Source organism: Gracilinanus agilis, chromosome 2 (assembly GCF_016433145.1).
Source record: "Gracilinanus agilis isolate LMUSP501 chromosome 2, AgileGrace, whole genome shotgun sequence".
In the NCBI taxonomy this organism is placed as follows: Eukaryota; Metazoa; Chordata; class Mammalia; order Didelphimorphia; family Didelphidae; genus Gracilinanus; species Gracilinanus agilis.
The window spans coordinates 454,782,866-454,809,365 of record NC_058131.1 but is presented as its reverse complement, the minus strand read 5'-3'; the positions used below and the strand labels follow the sequence as shown (position 1 = coordinate 454,809,365).

General features: G+C 39.5%; 1 protein-coding gene across 1 annotated transcript in view; it reads left to right on the top strand.

The window, feature by feature from the left end:
* Positions 1 to 25,950, top strand: part of GALNT16 (polypeptide N-acetylgalactosaminyltransferase 16) — a 110,098-nt gene extending 84,148 nt beyond the window's left edge. The window contains exons 5-15 of the mRNA XM_044661991.1: positions 2,243 to 2,308; positions 4,622 to 4,743; positions 5,723 to 5,810; positions 6,323 to 6,407; positions 7,256 to 7,359; positions 14,164 to 14,290; positions 15,930 to 16,022; positions 19,113 to 19,196; positions 22,218 to 22,359; positions 23,935 to 24,051; positions 25,813 to 25,950. Coding sequence (XP_044517926.1) covers positions 2,243 to 2,308; positions 4,622 to 4,743; positions 5,723 to 5,810; positions 6,323 to 6,407; positions 7,256 to 7,359; positions 14,164 to 14,290; positions 15,930 to 16,022; positions 19,113 to 19,196; positions 22,218 to 22,359; positions 23,935 to 24,051; positions 25,813 to 25,950 — 1,166 coding nt within the window. The remainder of the gene's footprint in view (positions 1 to 2,242; positions 2,309 to 4,621; positions 4,744 to 5,722; positions 5,811 to 6,322; positions 6,408 to 7,255; positions 7,360 to 14,163; positions 14,291 to 15,929; positions 16,023 to 19,112; positions 19,197 to 22,217; positions 22,360 to 23,934; positions 24,052 to 25,812) is intronic.
* The last annotated feature ends 550 nt before the right edge of the window (positions 25,951 to 26,500 follow it).

The following is a 26,500-nucleotide window of genomic DNA, read 5'->3' as shown; positions in this document are numbered from 1 at the left end:
TTTTCTCTCTCTCTCTCACTCTCTCTCTCTCTTTCTCTCTCTCTCTCTCTCTCTCTCTCTCTCTCTCTCTCTCTCTCTCTCTCTCTCCTACATAAGGGAAATCTCCCCTACCCTTTGCCAATACAATTGTGCAGTTGTGCCTACACCCCTTAAAGGGGAGGCTTGGAACAGATAGCCACATTGGGGTTTTGAGAGACACCAGGAATTGATGTCCGGTGTTACCTGACTCTCAGTGGAAAGGCTAAACTAAGAAGTCCTTAATTCACCTTGAGAGCCTCCAAACAGGGATTTCCAAGTTTTTTAGCTACATGGACCACATTATTATTATTTTAATTAGTGGTAAAAGTAGTAATCATTTCATTCCTCTCCTTTGTATTTTTTATAGAAAGGGTCTGTGGATAAGTCTCTTGCTAGTATAGTTTTTTATTTAATATTCTGTGCACTATTGCACAGGTAGACAAAATGATTGCTTTTTGTAACTGAATAAGTGTTTGGGGATATAAGCCCATCTTCCCTGATAGCATCTGAGGGACACCTCTATTGGCAAACAGGATAACAGGGATTCCTTTTCCTCTCCCAAGTTCTTTCACTTGGCTTTTCATTCTAAGTAGTCTGGAGATTATGAATTTTTGGTATAGAGACCTCTATTAAAAACATTAATTGAAATTTTTGTGGATCATTGTTGTGTCTTATCAGTCTTGTCTGTACTGATGTTCAAATTCCAGTATAGTTTATTTGCTGAATTCTCAAGGATATTTATTATTGTTAACATTAATAATAATAATGACAAGTATTTATTGAGCTTCTCCCAACCCCCACCTTTCCCAAGCCTACTTAAAATAATTGGGGCTGGTGTTCATTTTTTTTTTTGCCTTTAAAAACAAGCCATTGTTGTTTTTGAGAGATAATATGAGAAAGGCAGCAATGGATAGTGGTTAGAGAGTTGGTCTTAGAATCAAGAAGACCTGGGTTCAGATAATAGTAATAGCTAGCATTTATAGAGCACTTTAAGGTTTGAGCTTCACAAATTCTGTGAAGTAGATGTTTTATTATCCCCATTTTATAGATGAGGAAACTGAAGCTGAAGAAAGGAAACAACTTGTCCAGGGTCATATAGCTAGTAAAGAGTCTGAGAGGGATTCAAACTCAGGTCTTTATGATTTCAAATTCAACGTCTTATTCACCATGCCAGTTCCACTTCTAATATATACAGTGATCTGTGCGCTGATTGGATCTTATTTTACAGACCCATGGAATCAATTCCTAGCCATCTCCATACTAATGACTCTGTGTGTATACTCTTTCCCCAAACCCTTTCCAGCTGTGGAAAACATTGGGAACGGTAATCAAATCAAAACTAATATTCCTGAAAAGGAAATGTCATTTAATTTGCTATGTGACTCCAATTACCATTTTCTCTGTCTTTCCTGTCCAAAATGGTCCTTCCTGGCCACCATTCCCCTATGTATGTTCTCTTTCCTTATTAGAAAGTAAGCTCCTTGAGGTCAGGAACCACATTATTTGGCTGTATTTGTATCCTTATTGCTTAGCAAAGTGACTGGCACATAAGTTCTTAAGTGTTGTTTTCATTCATTCACACTGATTGTGTTACTATTAGCAAGTTGCTTAATCTCACAATGCTTCAAGCAGTTTATAAGTTGACAATCCACACTGGTTAAATAAAATTACAGAGCCCTTTTGGGGTTTTGTAGCACCTTTTACATATAAGATCTCAGCTGAGGGGAAAACTCCTTCATTTATATTCTATACCCAGTTCCACTGGCTGCTACAAAGCTTCCTTCCCAGAAGGAGTAGGATGTAGGAGATAGCAGTGATCTGATGTTTGGTTTTTATTAAAGGAATGTCAGTAAATTATTAATACCTTCTAGAATAGGAAGTGTAGAGACTTCCATACTATCAGTGTTAACCCTTCCAGGGACCAACCTGCAATAGAAATGAATCCTTTGAGCACCTCTGCTCATTGATACCTGCTAGGAAAGGACATCATATAGGCAGAGAGGAAATAGTCAGCTGGGAGCATCTGTAGGAGGTTGTGTAGCCCCAGAGGTAGGGCCATATGGCTAGTTGATGAAATAGAACTAGAGGTTCTCACTTTTTGTCCTACTTCCCCTGTTCTGACAAGAAGCTAAGCAGAAGCTCCTAGAATATTCAAAGCTTTATCTTTATTGCTTGTGCTCCAACATTATATGACTATGTCATTCTCACTTGAACTCCCTTATAGCTGAAGACTGCCTGCTCCTGACCAGGATCCCTAAAGTCAAATGTCTCCGAAATGATCGGCGTGAAGGTGAGTCCCAAAGACCATGCCCTTTTGCTACTTCTCTTTCTCCAGCTGTCCTTGCCCTTGCCTCCTCATCCTGGTCCCTTGTGCTCGGATTTGCCAAGCTTGCTTACTCTCAACTGAGATCTCCTGACCCTTCTTTGAGCTTGATCCCCAAAGGACTTGATTCCATATCATCCAAATGGTGGGATACTGCTACATGCCCTGTTTGGTACTCACATTCAGTTCAACCACTTGCAACATCGGTTGGGGCTTCTGCCTCCTTTAATTTGAAAGGTGCCAAGAGTTGGACAGGGGAAAAGTCCCAATATGAATACTGTCCTTTGTATTATGTAGGTTAGTGGGCAGACAGCACCTTGCCTTGCCAGCAACAAACCTTTAGGGACATGGTGATATTTATTTATTTTTTTAATTTAAAATTTTTTTAATTTAAATTTAAATTTAAACTATTTTATTTTATTTATTTTATTTTTATTTTGAATATTTCCCCCTAGTTACATATTTCATATTCTTTCCCTCTCCCCGAAACCCCACTACCCCCCTTAGCTGACACACAATTCCACTGGGTTTTACATGTATCATTGATCAAGACCTAATTTCATATTATTGATAGTTGGACTAAAGTTATCATTTAGCATCTACATTCCCAATAATATCCCCAACAGCCCATGTGTTCAAGCAGTTGTTTTTCCTCTGTGTTTTTCCTCTCACAGTTCTTCCTCTGAATGTGGCTAGTTTTCTTTCTCATAAGTCCCTCAGCCTTGCTCTGGATCCTTACATTGCTGCTAGTAGAGAAGTCCGTTATGTTAGATTTACCACAGTGTATCAGTCTCTGTGTACAATGTTCTCCTGGATCTGCATCAATTCCTGGAGGTCATTCCAGTTCACATGGAGTTCCTCCAATTCTTTATTCCTTTGAGCACAATAGTATTCCATCACCAACAGATACCACAATTTGTTCAGCCATTCCCCAATTGAAGGACATTCTCTCATTCTCCAATTTTTTGCCACCACAAAGAGCATGGCTATAAATATTTTTGTACAAGTCTTTTTCCTTATTTTCTCTTTGGGGTATGATCCAAGCAGTGCTATGGCTGGATCAAAAGGCAGAGAGTCTTTTAAAGCCCTTTGAGTATAGTTCCAAATTGCCATCCAGAATGGTTGGATCAGTTCACAACTCCACCAGCAATGCATTAATGTCCCAATTTTGCCACATCCCCTCCAACATTCATTACTCTCCCTTGTCATTTTAGCCCATGTGCTAGGTATGAGGTGATACCTCAGAGTTGTTTTGATTTGCATTTCTCTAATTATTAGAGATTTAGAACACTTTCTCATGTGCTTATTGATAGTTTTGATTTCTTTATCTGAGAATTGCCTATTCATGTCCCTTGCCCATTTATCGATTGGGAGATGGCTTGATTTTTTGTACAATTGATTTAGCTCTTTATATATTTGAGTGATTAGACCTTAATATGAGTTTTTTGTTATATTTTTTCCCAATTTGTTGTTTCCCTTCTAATTTTGGTAGCATTGGTTTTGTCTGTACAAAAACTTTTTAGTTTAATGTAGTCAAAATTATTTATTTTACATTTTGTGATTTTTTTTCTAACTCTTGCTTGGTTTTAAAATCTTTCCCTTCCCATAGATCTGACAAGTATACTATTGTGTGCTCACCCAATTATAGTTTCCTTCTTTATATTCAAGTCATTCACGCATTCTGAGTTTATCTTGGTATAGGGTGTGAGATATTGATCTAGGCCCAATCTCTCCCATATTGTTTTCCAATTTTCCCAGCAGTTTTGGTCAAATAGCGGGGTTTTGTCCCAAAAGCTGGGTTCTTTGGGTTTATCAAAAACTGTCTTGCCGAGGTCACTTACTCCTAGTCTATTCCACTGATCCTCCTTTCTATCAACATGGTGATATTTAAATGAGCCAAACTGTAGCTAGTTCCTAGGGACATGTAGCTAGTTCTGGCAATCATGTCTTGGTCCTTATTTCAATGGTTATCTTTGATGTTCAAGCATATGTAATAAAACCTCTGACCTCAGAGTTAGGGTAGGAAGATATGCAGCAGATGAATCTGTTTTCTACTCTTCATTCTGCTACCAATTTACAGTATAGCATTTGTCAAGTCATATCCTAATTCTGTGCCTCAGTGTTTCCTTCTGGAAAATGGGCTTCTTTCTTCCTTGCTGGACCACTTCTAAGTCTCTGGATTTAGGAGACCTATTTGTTTCCTAAGGAACACTGTGCTTGAGAAGTTCCAAGTTCCACAAATGATCTCATTCTCACCATCTCTCCTTTCCCTAATTGAAGGATTGATCCGTTCCCGTGTTCGGGGGGCAGAAGTGGCAACAGCAGACATCCTTACCTTTTTGGATAGCCACTGTGAGGTGAACAGTGAATGGCTTCAGCCTATGCTCCAGAGAGTAAAGGAGGTGAGCATATCTATATGATGGGAGAAATGACCCAAAATAATACATGATTAACTGCCCTATGAGTTGTAAAGGGACAGTGCTATAGTGCATGGAGCCTGGAGTCAGGAAGACACAAGTTCATATCTAATCTCTGACATTTGCAGGTTGTGTGGCCCTGGGCAAGTAACTTAATCTCTATTTGCTTCAGTTTTCTCATCTGTAAAATGGGGGTGATAACACCTACCTCCCAGGGTTTTCGTGAGGATCAAATGCTTAGCACAGTGCCAACATATAGTAGAAGCTTAATACTTGTTCCCTTCCCCCTTCTCCTTTCCCTATGCTGCCTACCATGGCTATGGGAGAAGGTGAGAGGAAGTAGAGGACTGATCAGGATCCAAGAGGAGAAGAAACTTGATCTTGATCTTGAATAGAGCTTTAACTAAAGATTTGTCTCAGGGGGCCAACACCCAGGTGGGGAGGGAGTTCATGAGACCCTTCCCCTCTCATGGGCACCTACCCCATCAATAGGCTCCCCTGCCTCTTCCCAAGTTTGCCCTGGCATGACTAAAGCTTACAGTATTATTAACTATACACCTTTGGTCTTGAAAGATAAACAGGATTTTCAGGGTGGTGGGGAAATGGTGAGGAGTGGGCTAGTCTGAGAGATTATGAGAAAAGGGCAGGTGAGGTAAGGAATCAGAACAAGTCATGTTTTCCTAATAGGATTAAGAACAACCATACCAACAAAGAGAGGTAACCTGATGTGCTTTTCATGAGCTTTCCAGGGTCCTGATAGTATATGCTAAAGAGTTTTCACTTGGGACCCCATACTCTCAAATCCATCAGTGTTTCTCTTTCCCTGGTATGTTCCCTAAACCATTTTGTGGCATGTGGGTCCTTGTGGTTTTCCTGATAGCCATCCTTTTTCCTTGGTGTCCAGCCTCTGTTTCCCCAGCGGCCAATCCCTTTCCTTAGTATGCTACTTCTGTTTTTTTCTCAGGACTACACTCAAGTGGTCAGCCCCATCATTGATGTCATCAGCCTGGATAACTTTGCATATCTGGCAGCATCTGCTGACCTTCGGGGAGGTGGGTACAGCTTTTTTCTGGGAGGAGCCCTCAGCCCTATAAATTAAAAGTCCGATTTGATGACCTTCCATTGATTCCCTAAGGCATATACCCATGATAACTTTTATAAGGCCTAAATGAATAAATAAAGTTTTTGGAGTGTTTTTGGAGACCTGTAATTAATGGCCAAGAAGCTGGGGGACAGGGAAAGTTTGCCAATAATTATTATTAAAATTTCCATCTGAAGATAGAGTTTGACTTTTATAGTGCTTTTAAATTTACAAAGGTCATTCTCAGAGACCATAGATTGCATGAGGGAGAGGACCATGACTTATCAATCTTGTCTATATCTACAGTGCCCTGCCCTTTTTAGCCCCTGCTTTTCATTAGCTACTTTACTGATTTCAGTAGTTCCTTGATTAGCTAATGTTCCAGATGCAGAAGAGAAACTGGGGTGAATAGAATCCAGGGGTGTGTGACTTGGTGTCTGTATTGCTATGTTCTTCCTCCCTAACTATTTGTCCACTCCTCAGGATTTGACTGGAGTCTTCATTTCAAATGGGAACAAATACCCATAGAGCAGAAGATGTCCCGGACAGACCCCACCCAGCCAATTCGGTAGGTTTGCTTCTTTTTTGTTTCTGGGCTACAGATCTCAAGGGTGACAGAAGGAGTTCCCTCCTTCTCAAGCCACTGTGTCAGTAACTGATTTTTCCAGAGGACTCCTGTTATCAGCATGCTAGAGCTGACTATGGTAGAGAAAACAATCTGAGAAGAGAAGGAATGAACAAAGAAGAAAACATTTATCAAGTCAAGTTTACTATAAGCCAAGCACTATGCTAGGCACTAGCATAACAGGTGCAAAAGTGAGATACAGTCCTTTCCCTCAAGGAGTTTATATTTCAATAAAAGGAAACAGTAACGATAGGGCAGAGGAGTGGTGGCCAGAGAGGAATGTTTTGGTCTGGCAAGTCCCCAGTTTGGTGAGTGTAACAACAATCAATTGATGTACTTTTTCCAGAGGCAATGGTAATAATTATTTGATTAGAGTTCTCTAAGCAAGAGGTGGAAAGAAGGAAATGAGGAGTAGATCTAGGGTAGAAGGGTCAGAACTTGGCCAGAGGGAAGAAAGGAACAGTCCCAGAAAGTTCAGGGCTGAGTTTTTTAGCTTCTCTGAGGCGCAGTGCAAATGCTCTTCTTTCAAATAATGTGGGTCCAAGTTAGACTGAGTTATTGGGGACAGACAATAAGTAGGTAACATGTTTTTAGCAATGTAGAAACAAAAAACTGCTGTGTGCATTAGCAATTCTCCTTCTTCTTGGAAAGCTGTGATAGCCGGTATGTGGGTGATGCTGAAGGAAAGATCACTGAGAGGGGGTAGGGGAGAACTGGAGAGGAAGTTGCTATTGTTTTCTAGGCACTCTCTTGGGCGTTGTTTGTGGATTCTTTTCCCCTTTCATACCCAGAACACCCGTCATAGCCGGAGGGATCTTTGTGATTGACAAGGCCTGGTTTAACCACTTGGGAAAATACGACACTCAGATGGACATCTGGGGTGGAGAGAACTTTGGTGAGTCGGAAAATAACTTCTGCCGCACTGACACTCAGATAAAGGGATGATAATAACAATTAGAATGGCTGACATTTATATAGCGTTTTAATGTTTGTAATGAATGAATAAAGAGACCAGTTATTAAGTACTTCTTCAGGGCCAGACACTATGCTAGAGACTGAGAATACAAATACAGAATTTTGTGAGACAGACTCCCTCCCCAAGGAGTTTACATTTTAATGAGGAGACACAGCACATTTATTTTTGTCACAGGGATGGTGAATGCATCCATAAGGCTAGCAATGAATGTTCCCTTCCTATAAGTAGTAATTGTACTGACTAAATTACTGTCCCCAGAACCAGTGATGGAAACAGTAGAACAAAATAAAGATGACCTGAATGGATAATAGCATGAGATGTGAAGCAAAAACCTGGAGATGGCTAGATATAAAGGGTTCAGTGATTTTGTACTCACTCACCAATCAAGGCAGCACAATCCCAAGGCAATTCCCAAACTGAGATGATTTCTGGAAGGCTGATCTGGAATCTGTTAATCCAGGTGGGAAAAAGGAAGATAGCAATAAACTATATTACACGCACTATTTCATTTGATCCTCACAAATATTGTTACCCCCATTTAACAAATACAACCAGATGACTCCCCAGGGCTGGAGTGGAGTTTCTCAAGGGACAGCCCTGTGACCCTGAGTGCTGCTTATAAGAGGAAGATTTGAATACTGATTGAGGAGTTCACAGAGCTTCTTCCCTGAAGTGTCTATCTCCTCCACAGCTATGTAGTAATGTAGGCTCAGATGTGTCTCAGCTAATCAGGAGTCATATCTTCCTCTGCATACAGCAGCACCATCTTGGTAAATATCTCAGTAAATGCTGTTCTCAGAAAATACCTTTCATGAGTTTCTGTAACTGAAAAAAGTCTCACCTGGTGTCTACCTTACATTTATTCTGTATAAAGCATCTCCAGGTAGTTAAACTTTGTAGTGATCCTGTAGGTAGGATTACAAGTTTCAGAGTTGGCTAAGACCTCAGAGATCAGCTAGCCAAACTCCCTTGTGGGGGAAAAATAAATCTGTACTTTTCATTTTAGAAACAAATCTACCAGAAATGAATTTATTAATTAAATAATTCTAGGCATCTATTCATGGATTGGGGGTGGGAAGGCAAGAAATCCAGAGACAGAAAATCTCTCCAGACTGAAAATCTCTTGCCCAAGCCATTTTTCAAAAGCAATATATAGGGTTCAAGAACAAGGTCACAATTTCATCATCAAGGGTAAACCTGAGAATGAAATCTAGACAACAGTTTTGTTTCAAGGACAAAAAAGGACAAATTTGGGTATGCCTTGGGGGATCACTTTCCTGAAACCATTCATTATATTTTTTAACCCCGTAAGAATTCTCCTTTTACCCTGGTCAAAAATGAATTAAAAGAATCTTTCTGTTAACTGAATTAATACAAGATACTTGTTCTTCCCTTTGTTTGATCAACTTCAGAGGTGTCCCCAAACTGTAAATTGCCTGGTATAGTATAGCTAATATTCAGGGCTTCTAAGTAAAAGAAAAAATATTAGAAGTAGCCAGAAAGAAAGAGTTCAAGTATCACACAAGTCAGGATCACAAAAATCATGATATTCAATATTGAAGTGCAAACAAAGGAGTCAAAAGAAACCTAAATACCTTGGAGCAATTGGAAGAGACAAAATGATAATGTAAGTACATTATAATAGGGAGAGAAGAGACAAGAATTCCTTTAAAATCAAGTAATGCAAACACAAGGTCTGGATGTGATTTTATTCTATTTTATTGATTTTTTTAAAAAAAGAAATAAAAAGAAAAAAATGAGAAAGGTAGAGAGGTTCTCATTATTGGAGTCTATGAAAACAAGAGTATACAAAATATGGAGTAAATGTTCTGGGAAGTAGACATCTCAGGAATCTCATTCTCTTCTGAAATGGAAAAAGGAAGTTGAATACACATACAAATTATTTGCAATGCATTAAATTCAATAGGGAAAAATAGGCAGGAGAGTAAGAAGAAGAGATAAGGATCTGGACTTGGTAAAGAGAAGAGGGACAGAGAAATAGGAATAGACTACTTCAATTATAGATTTCAGTGTTGCTCAGATCCTTTTCTTTCTCCACTTCCTTCTTCTTTGTGAAAAGGAAGATAAGAGGAAAAAAGACCGGAGGAAGTATAAAACTATGAATGACATACATTTTTCCAGAAAATACAGGGAAATAATGGACTGGATTAGACTGTAGAATCCAACAATATATTATCATCAAGAGACATACTTAAAACATTCACACAAAATTAAGATGAGAAGCTGGATCAGAATTTATCATGCTTCAAGGTGAATTTATTTTTAAAAAGCAGAGATAGCCTTCATAATCTGACATGGCAATAGTAAAAATGATATTGTTCAGTTATTTCAGAACTATCCTACTCTTCGTGACCTCATTTGGAGTTTGCTTGGTAAAGATACTAGAATGATTTGCCATTTTCTTCTCCAACTTATTTTATACATGAGGCAACCAAAGCAAACTGAGTTAAGTGACAAATCCAGAATCATATAATTAGTTAGTATCTGAGACTGGATTTGAAACTCAGGTTTTCCTGATCCCAGGTCTGGATCTCTATCTACTATACCACCTCACTGCCCCTAATAGTAAAAATAGGCATGATTAAAATTGGTAAGCATTATATTGTGCTTGGAGACATCATATATAATGGCATAATATCAATACTTAATATACATATCAAATGGAATAGCATTCAAATATTTAAAGGAAAAATTAATCACATTATAGGGAGAAAGAGAAAACAAAACTATAATAGTCAAAGATAATGAAATAGTCCATGGTTCAAGCAGCTTACATTTTATCTATATATAATATATTTCATATAAAAATATATAAAATAATCACAATGTAGTTTTTGGGAAAGAATTGTAAGGGGGGAAAAGGGGTTTTTCGGATATCAATATATTAAAAGATGGTTGCCAGAGGATTGAACAATTATCAATCCTCAATTAAGAATAATCTCATCAAAATTGACTTTATGGAAATTTATTTACAATTAAGAAAAGGTAGAAGAAATAAGGAATAAGAATCTAACACAGTATGCAAATTACTACCATCCTCTCAGAGGGCCAGAGGCTCAGAGGCGAATGAAGCTTTGCTTCTATTAAAGGGAAGTTCCTTAAGAGAAGTTCAGGAAGATTCAGTCTTTAAACTCACCACGTGGACTTGTAAAGCAGATATTGAAAGCAGTTTCACCAAGGTCTCAGCATTCCAGCCATCACTCCTTCATGAACCAGGAAAACTAGAAGACTCTGAAGAGCACCTTCACCAGCCACCCTCTTCACCAGAACCCCTCTCCAGCAGAACACCTTCTCCTTTTAAAGGGGTCACTTATGCGTCACTTCCTGTGCCTTCCCCCTAATTTGCGTGTCCAATTACAATAGACAATTCTCATAGGACTGCCTAGGTGGAAGTCAGTTGATTCTGATTCGTCACCCACTCTAGCACACATGGGTCATGGACCTCCCAAAATTGGAGGTGCTCTCACCTTTGGTGATTAAATTTAAAGATGGGCAGTGTAGACTTAATCTAATTGTCACAGACTCTAGCATCTGGAGAAGAATCAGAAATGACTGTAGAAGGGCAGCTGGGTAGCTCAGTGGAGTGAGAGTCAGGCCTAGAGACAGGAGGTCCTAGGTTCAAACCCGGCCTCAGCCACTTCCCAGCTGTGTGACCCTGGGCAAGTCACTTGACCCCCATTGCCCACCCTTACCAATCTTCCACCTATGAGACAATACACCGAAGTACAAGGGTTTAAAAAAAAAAAAAAAAAGAAAGAAATGACTGTAGAAGACAGCACGCAATCTGTGTTTTGAAAGCAACTAGATGGTACTATGGAGAGTGCACTGGGCTTGGAATCAAGAAGACTCATCTCTATGAGTTCAAATCCAGCCCCATACATTTACCAGCTATGTGACCTTAGGCAAGTTGCTTCACCCTCTTTGCCTCAGTTTTCTCATCTGTATAATGAGCTTGAAAAGGAAATGGCAAAACACTCCAGCATTTTTGACAAGAAAAACCCAAAATGGGGTCACAAAGAGTCAGACGCAACTGAAACAACTCAACCACAAAAGAGATTCTGAGGAGTGGAGATGAGGAGGAACTGGCTCAAGGCATGGGCCACTACACGGTCACAGAGATGACACATCATAGTAGATAGTAGTAAGATGGCCAGTTTGATTGGAGAGAGAATGTGAAGGATAGTAATGTATGATAACTCTAGAAAGGTATGTTGTGAAGGACTTTAAATGTCAGTTATCAATAAACATTTATTAAGTGTATCAGGCTCTGTACTAAGTGTTAGGGCTGCAAAGACAGGCAAACCAAAAAATACAAAGGAGACTGAATTTTGTCCCATAGGCAATAGGGAAATTCTGAAGTTTATAGAGTAGGAGAGTGACATGATCACTTAGAAACATAGCTTTGGCAATTTTGTGGAGGAAAGATTGGAGAGGAGAGAGTTGTGGTAGGGAGACCATTTCCTAGTCTCTTACATTTAGTCCAGGCAAGAGGTGATGGGGACCTGAACTAAAGTAGTAGTTATGTAAGATAAAGGAGACATGTCGTGGAGGTAGATTCAATGAAATTTGGCAACTGTTTAGACTTGAGGAATAAGGGAGAATGTAGCAGCTAAGAGGTACTATCGCTAATAATAATAGCTGCTATTTATATAGCTCTTTAAACGTTACAAAATACATTATGAATATCATCTCCTTTGAGCCTTCTAAAAACCCTGAAATATGGGTGCTATTATTATCTCCATTTTACAGATGAGGGAACTGAAACAGATGGAATTTAAGTGACTTGCCCAGATTAAAGTGTGGGGGTTTGGAGTTAGGAAGTCTTGAATTTAACTCTTGCCTTAACACACTAGCTGTGTGACTCTGAGCAAGTCACTTTATTCCTCTCAATTTCAGTTTCCTCATCTGTAAAATGAGGGATTTGGACTCACTGTCCTATATGGTCCCTTAGAGCTCTAAATCTAAGGTTCCTTGAGTTAAGTATGACCCTAAAGTTATATACTTGGCTGTCTGGATAGTGGTGCCCTTTACAGAAATAATAAAATCAGAATAGGAATAGATAACTCTCTTGAGTTCTCTTTTAGGCATTCTGAGTTTGGGGTACCCATGGGACAAGGGCAGCTAGGTGGCACAGTGATCAGTTTGAAGTCAGAAAGATTCTTCTTTCTTCATTCAAATATGGCCTCAGATACTTACTAGCTATGTGACCCTGGATTAGTGATTTCACCCTGTTTGCCTCAGTTTCCTCATCTGTAAAATGACCTGGAAAAGGAAATGGCAAACTATGCCAATATTTTTGTTAAAACTCCAAATGGGGTCTCAAAGAATAGGACAAAACTTAAACAACTGAAAAACAAAAATAGGACATCCAATTTAAAATGTCTACTAAACAGTAGATAATGGAGGATTGGAACTCAGGAGAAAAAATAGGGTTGGATATAATATAGATCTGGGAGCTATCTGAATTAAAGCCATGGGAATAAATTGGATCACCATGTGAAAGGTTATATGGGAGGATTCAAGACAAAATCTTAGGACATATCCCCATATAAGAAATGTGAAATAGTTGGTAATTTAGCAAAGGCGATTGAGAAGGGATGATAAGACATCTAGGAGGAGAACCAATAAGAGAGAGCAGTATCATAAAAACCCAGAAGGAAAGCGTATCCAGGAGGAGGTGCTGGTCATCAGTGCCAAGTGAAGGGAGGAGTTCAAAACGGCTAAGGACAAATAAAAAGACCACTAGATTTGCCCATTAAGAACCCTTTAGGTGACTCAATGGATTGAAAACCAAGTCTATACATGGGAAGTCCTGGATTTAAATGTGACTTCAAACACATCCTAGCTGTGTGACCCTGGGCAAGTTGCTTAACCCCCATTGCCTAGCCCTTACCACTCTTCTGCCTTAGAACCAATATTGCTTATAAGATCTAAAGTTGAGAGAGAGAGAGAGAGAGAGAGAGAGAGAGAGAAAGAGAAAGTATTAGTAACTTTGGAGATTTTGAGGGTGAGGGGTGCTAGAAAAACCCCAAAGTAAGCCATTTCGAGAAGGGGGAAGGGATGTGATACAGAGTCTTTATCAATGTAGCAGTTAACAGACAGGAACCACCTCAGAGGAGTGGGAAATCTGGAGCCAACTGAGGAGATGCCAGCTGGATTAGTAAGAGAACTGTGGCTTGGGCAGCTTTCCCCAAAATCTATCAGACTTTGTATGTCTTAGGAACTGACCAACTGGCGTGATTTGTTCCTCTTTAGCTCATGTCTAGAATATGCCTCCTATACAGAGCCTGGAAATGATGCAGAGACAAAGTTATCCTGTCTGGCTAAATGCTCCCCCTTTACTAACAGTCTTCCTTTCCCTCGCATTCACTCTGGCCATGCGTGTAATATGTGTGTGTGTGTGTGTTTGTATACATCTGAATGATTTGAATAGTACACAAGTTTGTTATCCAACATGAATGAGTGTAAAAGAATTTATTAAGGATTAACTGTGGTGCTAAGCCCTGAAGAAAGAGAAAAACAGACTATTTTACTCCCATGGAACTCACATTACAAATGGGGCACATCATAGAAGTTGGAAGGGGAGAGAAGTCAAGCACACTTTGCTATTTTCACATGAGGGATAATGCCAGACAGTACACTTTCTGAGTCCTAAATACTGTCCCCTGACCATTCCCAGCTAACCACTGAGGTCTCTTACAGAACTCTCCTTCCGAGTGTGGATGTGTGGTGGCAGCTTAGAGATTGTCCCCTGCAGCCGAGTGGGCCATGTCTTTAGGAAACGACACCCATACGACTTCCCGGAGGGCAATGCCCTCACGTATATAAAGTAGGTACCCTGAAAAGGGGCATAGAGGGTCTGATGGGGCATGAGGAGGGAAACTGGCAGTGTTTCCTCTAATTCCTCTCTTCCCATTTTGCTTGAGTTCTTGGTAGATGTGAGTGATTATCTGATCAACTTGTCAAAATAAGTCCTTGCTTATAATAACCTGGCTCATAGAGTGGGAATTGGGTTCAGATCTACCATTTCATTCCAAACATTTGGGGAGAGAGCAATGGGGCAAGGAGGATAGTAGAGGTTACCTGTGTGCCTGCCATTGACTATTCTTCTCTAGGGATGAGAAATTAGGTATGAAATTCAATTGGCACAATTCAGAATCACTTTGTCTGGACCACCCAGAACTTCTAGCACCACTTATTTTGCTGATTCTGGGTCTCTGGGCAACATGAGCCTTGTGACCCTACATCAACAGAGAGCCTGTGGATACCCTCAGCAGACCATACTGATGACATGAAAGGGCAAAAAAAAAAAAAAAAAAAAAAAAACAGTCTAAAGACCTCCTGACTTCAAACATTCCCTTGGTTGTCCTGACTCTCACTATACACCAGCTGGTTCAATCCAACATACAACAGACCTCTAGTTCTTGAGTGGAATCAGTTGTCAATCAGTTCAACTATTTCTCTTTGCCCTAGAGCTGCAAGGATTAAACCAGTCCACTATTCACAGCATGAGGTGTCACCTACATTGTTATCTGCCTGCATATACCCAACAGTGCCCTCTTCTCCCTCCTTTAATAACAGTGAGATTCCTCTACCTTCTCTGCATGCAGCCTCTGCATAACTATCAAATTGGCCCTATCATACATTTGATCCTGATTTCTTTCCCAAGACCATTTCCCACAAAGAGCTTCTGAAGTAACCAGTCACTTAGAAATATAACTCCTTTATCTAAAGCAGAGTTTTTAATTTTTATTGGAATTAAGGACACCTTTGGTGGTCTGGTGAAGTTGATGGACCCCTTCTCAGAATGTTTTTAAACACATACAATAAAATACATATGATTACAAAGAAAACCAATTATATTGAATAAAGATGGATTTCTTTCTCCCATCCTAGTTCTAAGATTCTGTGAAATCTATCTAGGACCCTGGTGAGGGACAAGGGGAAGTCTGTTGACCCCAACTGAAGAATCCCTAAAGTCTGATGCTTAAAGATTCTCTACTCAGGGTTCAGTCCCTTTATGTTCCACCCTGCTTTGTTCTGAACTGAGGAAGGCCCTCATTCAGCCATGGTCACAAAAGACATGAGCGTAAGAATTTAGTCAGATCAGCATAAACCCACTCGGAAAAAAATAACTCTGCTAATGCCATAATAACTGTGGGCCAGTAGTGTCAGAATCAACTATGGAAAATAGTACACAACTTTTTAAAGAAAATATTCGTTTCCACTTAGGTGTCTGACAATGTTTTAACAAAAATGTAAAATGTTTGAAAAAAAAGTTTACAGGCTTCATTTCCCCTACCACATATGACATCTATGACATGTCAACTCCCGAGATTTGAAAGGGCAACAGGCAATGAATGTATTTGTTCAGGAATCCCTGTTCCTGAAAGTCTCATAATACTGACCTTCAGACTCCTATACCTAGGTTGCTTCTCTTTCCTTCACCTCCTCTCTGATCTTTTCAGAAATACCAAGCGCACTGCAGAAGTTTGGATGGATGAGTACAAACAATATTACTATGAAGCCCGGCCATCTGCCATTGGAAAATCCTTCGGCAGGTAAGCCCTGGTGGTATGCCTAGTCAGTGTCTGTAAGGGTCCTCTGTGGAAGAGATTGGGGGAGGTTAATAATCTTACTGTAATAACCAACAGGGCAGGTGCAGTGGATAGACTTGGAGTCAGGAAGATTAATCTTCTTGAGTTCAAATTGGGCCATAGACACTTACTTGGGCAAGTCACTTAACCCTGTTTGCCTCATTTTCCTTATGAGCTGGAGAAGGAAATGGCAAACCACTCCAGGTATCTTTGCCAAGAAAACCCCCAAAAATGGGTCACAAAGAGTTGGACACAACCAAAAATAACCAAACAACCACCAAAACAACTAACCAATCTTCAACCTCTCCAATTATTCCCAATAATAATAATTCAAGAAAAAGTTTACCATGAGTACCCAAAATACAGCTCTTCTCATCTACAAAGGGAAGATATCTGACTTAACGAATAGGGATCTAGGAGAAGGAAGAAGAGAACAAACATTTAAGTATCTCCTATGTGCCAGGCCCTGTTCTAAGTGTTACAATTATCTCATTTGCACCTCACAATAACCCTGAAAGGTACGTGCTTATTATATTCCCATTTTACAGGTGATGAAATAGAGACAGAGATTCAAAGACTTGTCTAATACTACATACTCATATTATGCAATAAATATTTTTTCATTAAAATAAAAGAAAAGCAGATTTCCAGAAAGTAAAAAAGGTACTTGAATGCTGAAGTGCAGTAGAAAAAGGGATGGTTAAAGCAATGTTGGGGTTAATTTGTGTGCCCAAGTAAACATAACTATTAAGCATCTGAGACTGGATTTGAACTCTGGTCTTCCTAACTCCCACCCTGGTTGTCTAGTCATTCCTCCACCTAATAGCATTTAAACCTTGAAGAATAGGAAAGATTCCAAAGGTGTAAAATAGCATGGAGGTCAGAAGAAGTGATATAAGAGCTCTCTCAAGGTACTTGCCTGAATAACTTTTTTTTTTATCAGTTGTGAGACATGGGAGATTGGCACAGAGCTGTGAGCATGGTGTGCCTTCATCAAAGAAGGTGCTGTGTACTCTATGAGCAAAGCAGAATTGTAATAACTCAAAAGAAATGTGAGATGTACAAATTTAGAAGCATCTCCATCTCAGAGGTTCATAGGGACTATTTGTGACCACCTGTGGTAAATAGAGCCTTCTGAGCTCATACTGGTCTGATCAGTCACAGTCAGACTCATTGACTCAGACAGAGTGATGTGATTTTGGTCCTCTTTGGTTACAAAGGACAACAAACAATTATGCAAGCACTACACCCTGTGGCAGACTTCAGTGTCACCAGCTGGAGCCAGCCCTCCAGCTCAATGAAAGTAAAGATGGCACCCTCAAAGTCTGGGATCTCAGGCTCCCCAATGGCCATCTTCAAGCAGCCCGGTCATGCTTGTGATCTCCAAGGAGTGGCCCCCAAGACGGTGGCAGATAATTGTCTCCCCAATGGGATCTGGGCATGGAGTGGGACCAAAACAGATAACACAGAGGGTCAGGAAGATCCCCTGCTGGCCAAGCTCCCCCAGCAACTGCTGGTCCTTCATCAAGGAGAAACAGGCATCAAGGAGCCACACTGGGACCCTCAGTGTCCGGATGCCTTCCTCAGCAAGGTTATGTCCAGCTTCACCATCTTCTGTACCATCTGATTTAGGACCTCCCGGATGGATCTGGGCTCCCCAGCTCCAGTCCCCAAAGGGAGCCTGGACTTCCCCCACAGGAAGGGTTTACTGCATCTGTTTTCTGGGCTTCAGCCTCATTTCCCTCTGGTGGAATTTGGTTGGACCTATTTGCCTTAAGAAATTGAAGGTGGCTTAACTTGTGTCTCCCCTCCACCCCCATATGGATTTGGTTTGATTCAGTTGCTTTCATGAATGGACTGTTTTTTCATGTAATTGTGAAATATTTAACAATATAAATTAAAATAATTTTTAAAAAGATAATTGGTGCTAGGGTCTCCAAGGAGCATACAAACAAATAATTTCTATTTCAAGCTCTGAGTACAATAAAAATTCAGAAGCATCATCCTACACATTGCAAACAATGAGCCTCCTTTCTCTCAACTTTTCTCTCCCAGAAGGCCTATGTTGAAATTTCTCTGCATATACAGAGAAATCATAATAAAATGGAAACCTCAAAGTTAAATTTTTTTTGTACTCCATGTTAAAGAAAAAGAGGCAAACAACCTAATTTGGGTAAATTAGTCAAGATAAGAAACTTTCAGAGAGGGAGTAGCTAGATGACTCTGCTATGATAGGCCTAGAGATGGAAGGTCTTGGGTTCAAATTTGACCTCAAAAACTTCCCAGCTATAAAAATGAAATTATAGATATTAAAGTATTTCAGTAAGTTAAAAAAAAAACAACTTCCCAGCTGTGGGACCATAAGCAAGTCACTTAACCCCCATTGCCTAGCCCTTATCATTCTTCTGCCTTGGATGCAATACACAGTATTGATTCTAAGATGGCAGTTAAAAGTTTAAAAGAAAAGAAACGAAAGAAAAAAACTTTCAGAGACTAGGGTTCTGATTTGAACTCTGATACAAGCTGTGTGACAAACTCTTTGGGCTTGTGTTGTCATCTTTCATATAAAAGAGCTGAATTAGATAAGCTCTAAAATCCTTTCTAGCTTTAAATCCTATGATTTTATTGTTGTTATTGTCCAGATGTTTAAGTCATGTCTTACTCTTTATGACTACATTTAAGGTTTTCTTGGCAATAATACTGGGCTGGTTTTGCCATTTCCTTCTCCAGCTCATTTTTGTTGTTGTTTAGTTGTTTCAGTTGCCTTTGACTCTTCATGACCTTGTTTGGTGTTTTCTTAGCAAAGCTCATTTTATAGACAAGGAAACTGAGGCAACCAGGGTTCTACCTATCAGTGGTAGAACTATCTGAGGCTAGATTTTATAGGACAAGAGTAAGTAGGTCTAGACCTTGAGCTGATTTGTGTTGGTGGTTTGACCTGATCTCCATTAATACTAAGAATAACATTGTTTTTTCCTCCTGTGCTTCCCAGATCAGTCTTTTTCTTTGGTTTCTAATAAGTTCTAGTTGAATTAAACTGAATTCTCCTTTCAGTATAGCTGACCGAGAGGAACAGAGGAAGAAAATGAACTGCAAGTCCTTCCACTGGTACCTGGAGAATGTCTATCCAGAACTCAAGTAGGTAGATCTCTCAAGCTTATGAGGAATTTGACTATAAAGTATTAATGATGTAATTATTGTAAAAAGATGCCGGTTGGGGCAATTTTCTATGTGCTGCCCAGAATAGTGTCTAGTCTGATCATTTTTATGGGAACTTAGAAAAGGATAATTGGGAGAGAAGGGGTGTTTGATGCTTGGAGACATCCTTCTTTACCCCTCCTTGTCTTGGGTCACAAGTGTCATCTTGGCTGGCCTCTTTACTGTTCATCTTAAACTCCCTTACCATCTACTAGATAAAGGTGGGGTGATAGCAACAGGAGCATTAAGACATAAAAGTAATGGATAACAGAAAAGAAAAATAGAAAATCAAAGTTGTGGGATTGATTCATTTAATTAATAAAACATGTTAAAGCTTCTACATCTAAATGAGCATTAACTCCTTCAGAGCAGACAACCAAAGAGCTGATTACCTTTAATCAATTGGGTTGTCCAAGGACAAAATATTTCAAGAATCCTTTTCTTGAAAATTATCTTTGGTGCCTTTCATTCATTCCTTTTCCTTCCTCCCTTCTCCTCCTCTTCTTGCTCCTCCTCGTTTCTTTCTTTTTGGTGTTGTTCAGTCATTTCTGATCCTTTGTGAGTCCTTGTGGGATTTTCTTGGCAAAGTAGTTTGCCATTTTCTTTTCTGGCTCATCTTATAGATGAGGAAACTGAGGCAAACAGGGTTAAGTAACTTGCTCAGGGCATACAACTAGTAAGTGTCTCAGGCTGAAGTTGGTAAGAGAAATCTTTCTGCTCCAGGCCTGGCACTCTATCCTCTGTACCATATTTTTTTCTTTCTACAAAGATTTATTAAGCACCAACATTAACTAGGTATTGAGAGCACAAATACAAATGAAGTACAGTTTTTGCCCTTGATGATTTCACATTTTACACACACACACACACACACACACACACACACACACACACGCGCGCGCGCTGTATTCTAATCACACTAGCCTACTTAAGCCCATAATATTCTGTTTCTCATCTTTTTGGTGTTTGTACATATACCTGGAATGCTCCCTTCTTCATCTCCACCTCTTTGAATTTCTAGTTTTCTTTAAAGCTCAACTTAAATGCGACCTTCCACAAGAGACTTTTCAGGGGGCAGGGGAGTTCGGCTAGATGGCTTAGTGGATAGAAAGCCAGACCTGGATCTAGAAGATCCTGGGTTCAAATTGATTCTAAGACAGAAGGTAAAAGTTTAAAAAATGAAATAAAACCAAAAAAAGAAGTCTTTCAGAATCCTCTCCAGTTGTTAGTACTATCTAGCCTCCAAAATGATTTCATCATTATTTTGCATATATTTGTTCATGTGTGTAGAGATTTTTTGCATGTCTTTGTATCTCCCATACCAACCACAGTGCCAAGGACACATTTTGCTTTTTAATGCTTGTTAAATGGCATCAAATTGAAGGAGCTTACATTCTTCTGACAGGGATACTCCTAACAATCCATTGATACCTTTTTCCTTTAAGAATAATCTTAGCACAATATCCCTCTCCCATCTTTTTCCACCTTTAAACTCTTCCTTGAAAGAAAGAAAAAATCTTTTTTCTTGTCCGACTCTTAAACTGTTTCTAAAGGCATCAAAAATGTTTTGAGCAACACCTGTCTTGTTGGTGTGAGCATATGTTCCCTTCAAGGGACTGCTCTGAAAGGAACAACATTTTTTGGATGGATAACTTATGGTGTATTTGTTTAAAAGTGACTCTTGTCACTTATTATTATATAATAATAGCAATAATAATAGCTAGGATTATTAGAGATCTTTGTTATTCGAAAAGCACATTACAAATGTCATCTCATTTAATCTTCATAATAAATCCGTAAGGTTATTTTTGCCATTTTGCAGAAGAGGGGACTGAGGCAGATGGTGGTTAAGTGATTTTCCCAGGTTCACACAACTAATGAGAATATCTGAGGCAAGATCTGAACTCAGGTCTTATTGATTCCAACTCCAGAATTCTATCCATTAGCTACCTGCCCTCAATAGCTTCACCCTGTGTACTGTTTGGAAAACAGGCTCCTTTGGAGGAAGGTGATGGGAGTGAGATGGGAAAGGCTGTGTAATGGTAGAGAATGGTGTGTTCACCAAGCTGGAAAGGGCACTAGATTTGAAGTTAGGGGACTTGGCTTAAATCTTAGGTTTGCTATTTACTACCTGTGTGAACTTGGGCAAGTTGTTTCCCTTCTGTTTCCTCTCATTCTTAGGGCTGTAGTAATCAAAATATTTAGAGAAAGAGTAAACAGAGCTAGTGTATTTTGAGGGAAATGACAAATATAATTCTGCCATTCATAGACAAATTGCACATGAGGGTGAAATGAGGAGTCAAGTTGGACTAGAAAGCATCATCATGATGGTTTGGAGTTCTGAGGGTCTTTTTGTTTGCATTTATGTGTTCTCCTGATAATCTTCTCCCCTAGGAATAATGGTTAGGAACACATTTCCTCCTCAATGTTGGGTTACTATATAAACTTGTGTCTGGGATCAGCAGTAACTCTCCTCCTTAAAGGTATGCCTCTGTCTAAGATTCCTGGCAGTAAGAGGTTCCCTTCACATAAAGGAACACAAAAGGGAGTTATACAGGAAGAGGGTCCTTAAGCACATCTAGTAGTTGTAGTCATAGTAATAATGATAACAAGAAAAATAAATTTAATCATCTTGTTTTTAAATAATCATTAATTTACAATTTAATAATTATTAACAAATAATTATCTTTAGTTGTATTTATATAGTACTTTATGGTTTATAGAACAATTTCCTCATACCACTCCTGTGAACTTTGTAGTGTAGAATTATTACCCCTATTTTACTGAGGAAGAAGTGGAGACAACCGAGAGATTAAGTGATACCCATAGTGATACCTTTGTAAATAGCTAATAAGATGGAATTTGAGTGCAGAACCCTTGACTCAACAGTTGGTGTTTTTCCCACTAACTAAGGAAGAAATTCCAAGGGCAACACTCATGTTGAATGTCCTTTTCTCCCAGAATCCCAGAGAAGGAGATGATTCCTGGAATCATTAAACAAGGAACAATCTGCTTGGAGTCTCAGGGTCAGGACACAGCAGGCAACAACCTGGTTGTCATGGGGAGCTGCAAAGGGACTTCCAACAATCCTCCCATGACCCAGGTAAGCCACTTGGCAAACTGGTGCCACCATTCTGGGCTCTGACCTAAGACAGATTCATCAGACAAAGTGGAATGATAGTATGAGAAAAGATATAGATTTTCACCCCCAAATATTTGCTCAGTTCTCTTTCCCTCTCCATCTCACATCCATTTTCTTACTAAGATCATCACCACACTTTACACTTAGACTTTCTTCCCATGTGGCCCCCTTTCTGCTTTGTCCCATTTCCTTCCCAGCTGCTATCTTCTGGGAGTTGGTTAATTTCCTATGAATAAGCCTGTGTATGCTTCACCTTGAAGGAAAAAAAAGGTCTGAATAAATGACACCAAATAAATGCACACACACTTCATAATATGTATATGGTAGGCCCCATAGAATCTCAGAGCCAGTAGAAGGAATGACTGAGAATTGAATTCAAGCATCCTGCTATCCTGCCTAACTTCCTACTCTTCTGTATCCCACCTGCCTCCTTAAATAGCCACCCTCAATATCTTGTACAACTTTTTTATTCATTCATTTGTTTTTTGCATTTATTTCTTATAAATTTGAGTTCCAAATTTTCCCTTTCCCTCCTACCTCTCTCTCATCTACTGAGAAAGCAAGCAATATGATGAGTTATACATGTAAAATCATGCAAAACATATTTTCATATAAGCCATGTTACAAGAAAAATAAAGAGTGAAAAAAGTATGCTTCAAACTACACTCAGAGTTCATCAGTTATCTCACTGAGGACTGATAGCATTTTTCATCACGGGTCTTTTGGAATTGTCTTGGATCATTGTATTTATCAGAGTAACTAAGTCTTTCACAATTGATTATCATTATAATATTTTTGTTATTGTGTATAATAGTCTTCTAGTTCTGCCATTTGTTCTTTCTAATATAACAATAATGAGCTTTAAAATCTCCAAAGCATCTATTGGAGATATTACACATCTCTCCATCTCTCTTTCTCTGTCTCTCTCTATGATGTTATATATAATGTGTGTATATATATGTACATATACATTCAAAACGATTTGCTGAGATAGATGGATAGATAGGTAGATAGATAGGTTGATATACATATATATACATATATTATATATATATATATATATATAGAGAGAGAGAGAGAGAGAGAGAGAGAGAGTAAGTTGTTTTAGGGTTAACCAGATCAGTGAAGATTCAAGGGCAGGCCCTCAGACAGTAACCTCTGACTTAACAGAATTACCTGCTGTGGTAGAATTTGGTTCTCTTGAAAGCTGTGGCAACTTGGTCCTTTCAGTCATTTCTGGACATAATCCATTCTGTACTTGTGGAATACCCTTATTAGGGCAGTCAGTAGAATTAACTAACCAAAGGTGGTAGACCCAGGAAATCAAAGAAGGAGAACAAAATATCTGGATGGGATTCTCCCACTGGTCGAATTGAATATTTTAAATGTTATTAGCACAGAAGCAGGAAAATGGATATGTGTCGAGCGTATCACCAGCCCATTTTGTCTACCTAAACAATAGAAATGGTAAGCATCCCCCAAATATTAAATCTGATGCTAACAACAGATTCTTTCTATTTTTTTTCTATCTCATAGGAGTGGGTATTCAGTGATCCTCTTGTCCGGCAACAGGACAAGTGTCTCTCCATCACATCTTTCTCTACAGGATCTCAAGTCACTCTGGAGGCCTGCAACCAGAAAGATAGCAGACAGGTATGTGGCAGCATTTAAATCTTAGCCTTTCTTCTACAACTATGGTTGACTCTATCATCCTTCTCCCAGATCACAAAGTTGTTATTATCATTAACAACATTAAGTACAATGAATAAAGCCTCCTAATGGGCAGCATGCAATGTGAGCATCTCAATCATAGAAAGCCTACAGGCTTATTGAGAAGACCTATGTAAAGATAAGAGATTTTGATCACTAAATGTTTGTGCTGGTAGGGATGTTATACATCATCATATCCTATTCCCTTATTTTTCAGATAAGAAAACGGGTTCAGAGAAAAGAAGGGATTTGCTATTATATTTGTATTACATTTGTATTGACCTACTTACTTAAAAATGATCCCGTATACATTAGAGTTCTTTTTGTCACCCAAATCTCTTCTGAGGCTCAGCTAATGCCCTGATGAGTGGATAGGGTTCTCCCTGTCTTCCTTTTAGGCTAAGTACCATTTTGCAATGGAAAGAAAATTGGTCTGGAAGTCAGAAGGCTAATTTCTTTCTTTCTTTTTTTTTCCTAACTCTTACCTCTTGTCTTGAAATCAAATGATTGCAAGACATAAGAGTGCTTGGCATTTATTTTTACTTCCTTCTTGAGCCATTGAGTAAACAGTGCCTTCTAGCCTAGATCCAAGTTTTCCCTTGGGTTCTTGATGACCTCTCCTTCCATCCAAGTCATATGCCAGATGTTCTCCAGCTGTGTTTCCTTCATTATTAAACTGGAGAAAACTGAGACACCAGGAAGTGAACAAAGTAGTTTGAGATGTTTCTGATGAATCTATAATGGGACCAAGAAAGAAACTCAGCTCTCCTTCACACTGCTCATAGCTCAAGCTATCATCTTAACCAAGGTGACAGTCATTCTCATAGGAGTAATGAAAAAGACATAAATTGACCTAATATTCATAGACATGCAGTACAAGGTACAAGATTGAGGGGAGGTGGTGCTTTTTATTTGGGGAAGTGAAAGATTCGAACTGACTGAAATTTCATGCAATCTATAGAAAATGAAACTAAACTCGAGGGCTATTCATGGAACAGTAAGTAGACTTTTCACTTTTAATAGTAGAGGCTTTTTTTTGGGGGGGGGAGAAGTAGTTTAGACCTATGACTTTATTGATATAGGAAACTCTCTGCTGATGTAGATCTCCAGTTAGTCTTTTTTTAAGCCTTACCTTCTATGTTAGTATCAGTTCTAAGACAGAAGAGCAGCAAGGGCTAGGCTAGACAATCAGTTAAGTGACTTGCCCAGGGTCACACAGTTAAGAAGTGTCTGAGGCCAAATTTGAATCTAGGCCTCCTGACTCCAGAAGGAATCCTGCCCCTTCCATCTAGTCTGATAGAATTGCCTGAAAGCACAGAAAAGTTAGATAACTTGGCCATGATCACAGAGTAGGGTGTAGGACTCCAACATGGGAAGTCTTTTGGGCTTTATACTGGTCCTCTACCCCCATACAGTCTCTCCTAGCAGATTTGGTCTGTTTAAGTGGTGGGTGAATAGATAGGTCACTGAATATGTCACTCACTGAAGATGAATACTATACAGATCATTCTAAGAGCCTTAGTATATTTTTAAAGCCTTTATAACTTAAAACATCACTGGGTCTTTTGGGACACTCAGGATATGAATCACAAAATGACTCAAACTAGAGAGCAGTGGTAGATATATATAATATGTGGCATGTAAGTGCCCAATTATGATTATTAAAAAAAAGAAAAACTTGCTTCTCTTTCTTCTCCCTACTAGAAATGGAAGATGAAAGGGACTTTTATCCAGCACTTTGTCAGTGGCCTTTGTTTGGAGAACCAATCCCCACAGGTGGTGACCGGACTGTGCCAGGCAGATTCACCTGCTCAACAGTGGGAGCTAATGCAAGCCACATGATGGTAGCCCCAGGGACCTCATCATTCATTTTTGCATGAGACTTTGGGGCTGGAATGGGGTTAGGGTGGGGGAGTGTCAAGCTGGGTTGTTTTCATCTTGTCATGTTTCTGTTGGGATCATCAGCAAACATTGCCACCATGTTAAGTATTTTTTCCAAAGCTCATGTTGGGGAAAGGAAGGAAGCAGTGGTTTGTCCATGGACTCCCTGACCCTAACAGTTCTACCTGCACTTCTAGCCTTACTCCTGGTAGAGGAAATGGTAAGGACTATGAACTGTGACTGCCAAACTCAAAGACTGGGCAGAGTTGGGGGTGGCACTTTGCCCTTTTTTAATTTCCCATCCCTATAGACATCCTGGCTCTAGTGCCCCCAGACCCTAGTTTACCTACAATGAGGGACAATGGTTTGTATGTGGACTTGTGGGAAATGTTGTTGTGTAAAGGTCTAACTCCTCTGTGGTGCAGCTGGTTCCTGGCTGGTGTCCTGAGCTACAGAAGGGTTGTAGGGTAACTGGGAGGAAGGGACAGAAAAGAATCATAATATGGGGAAG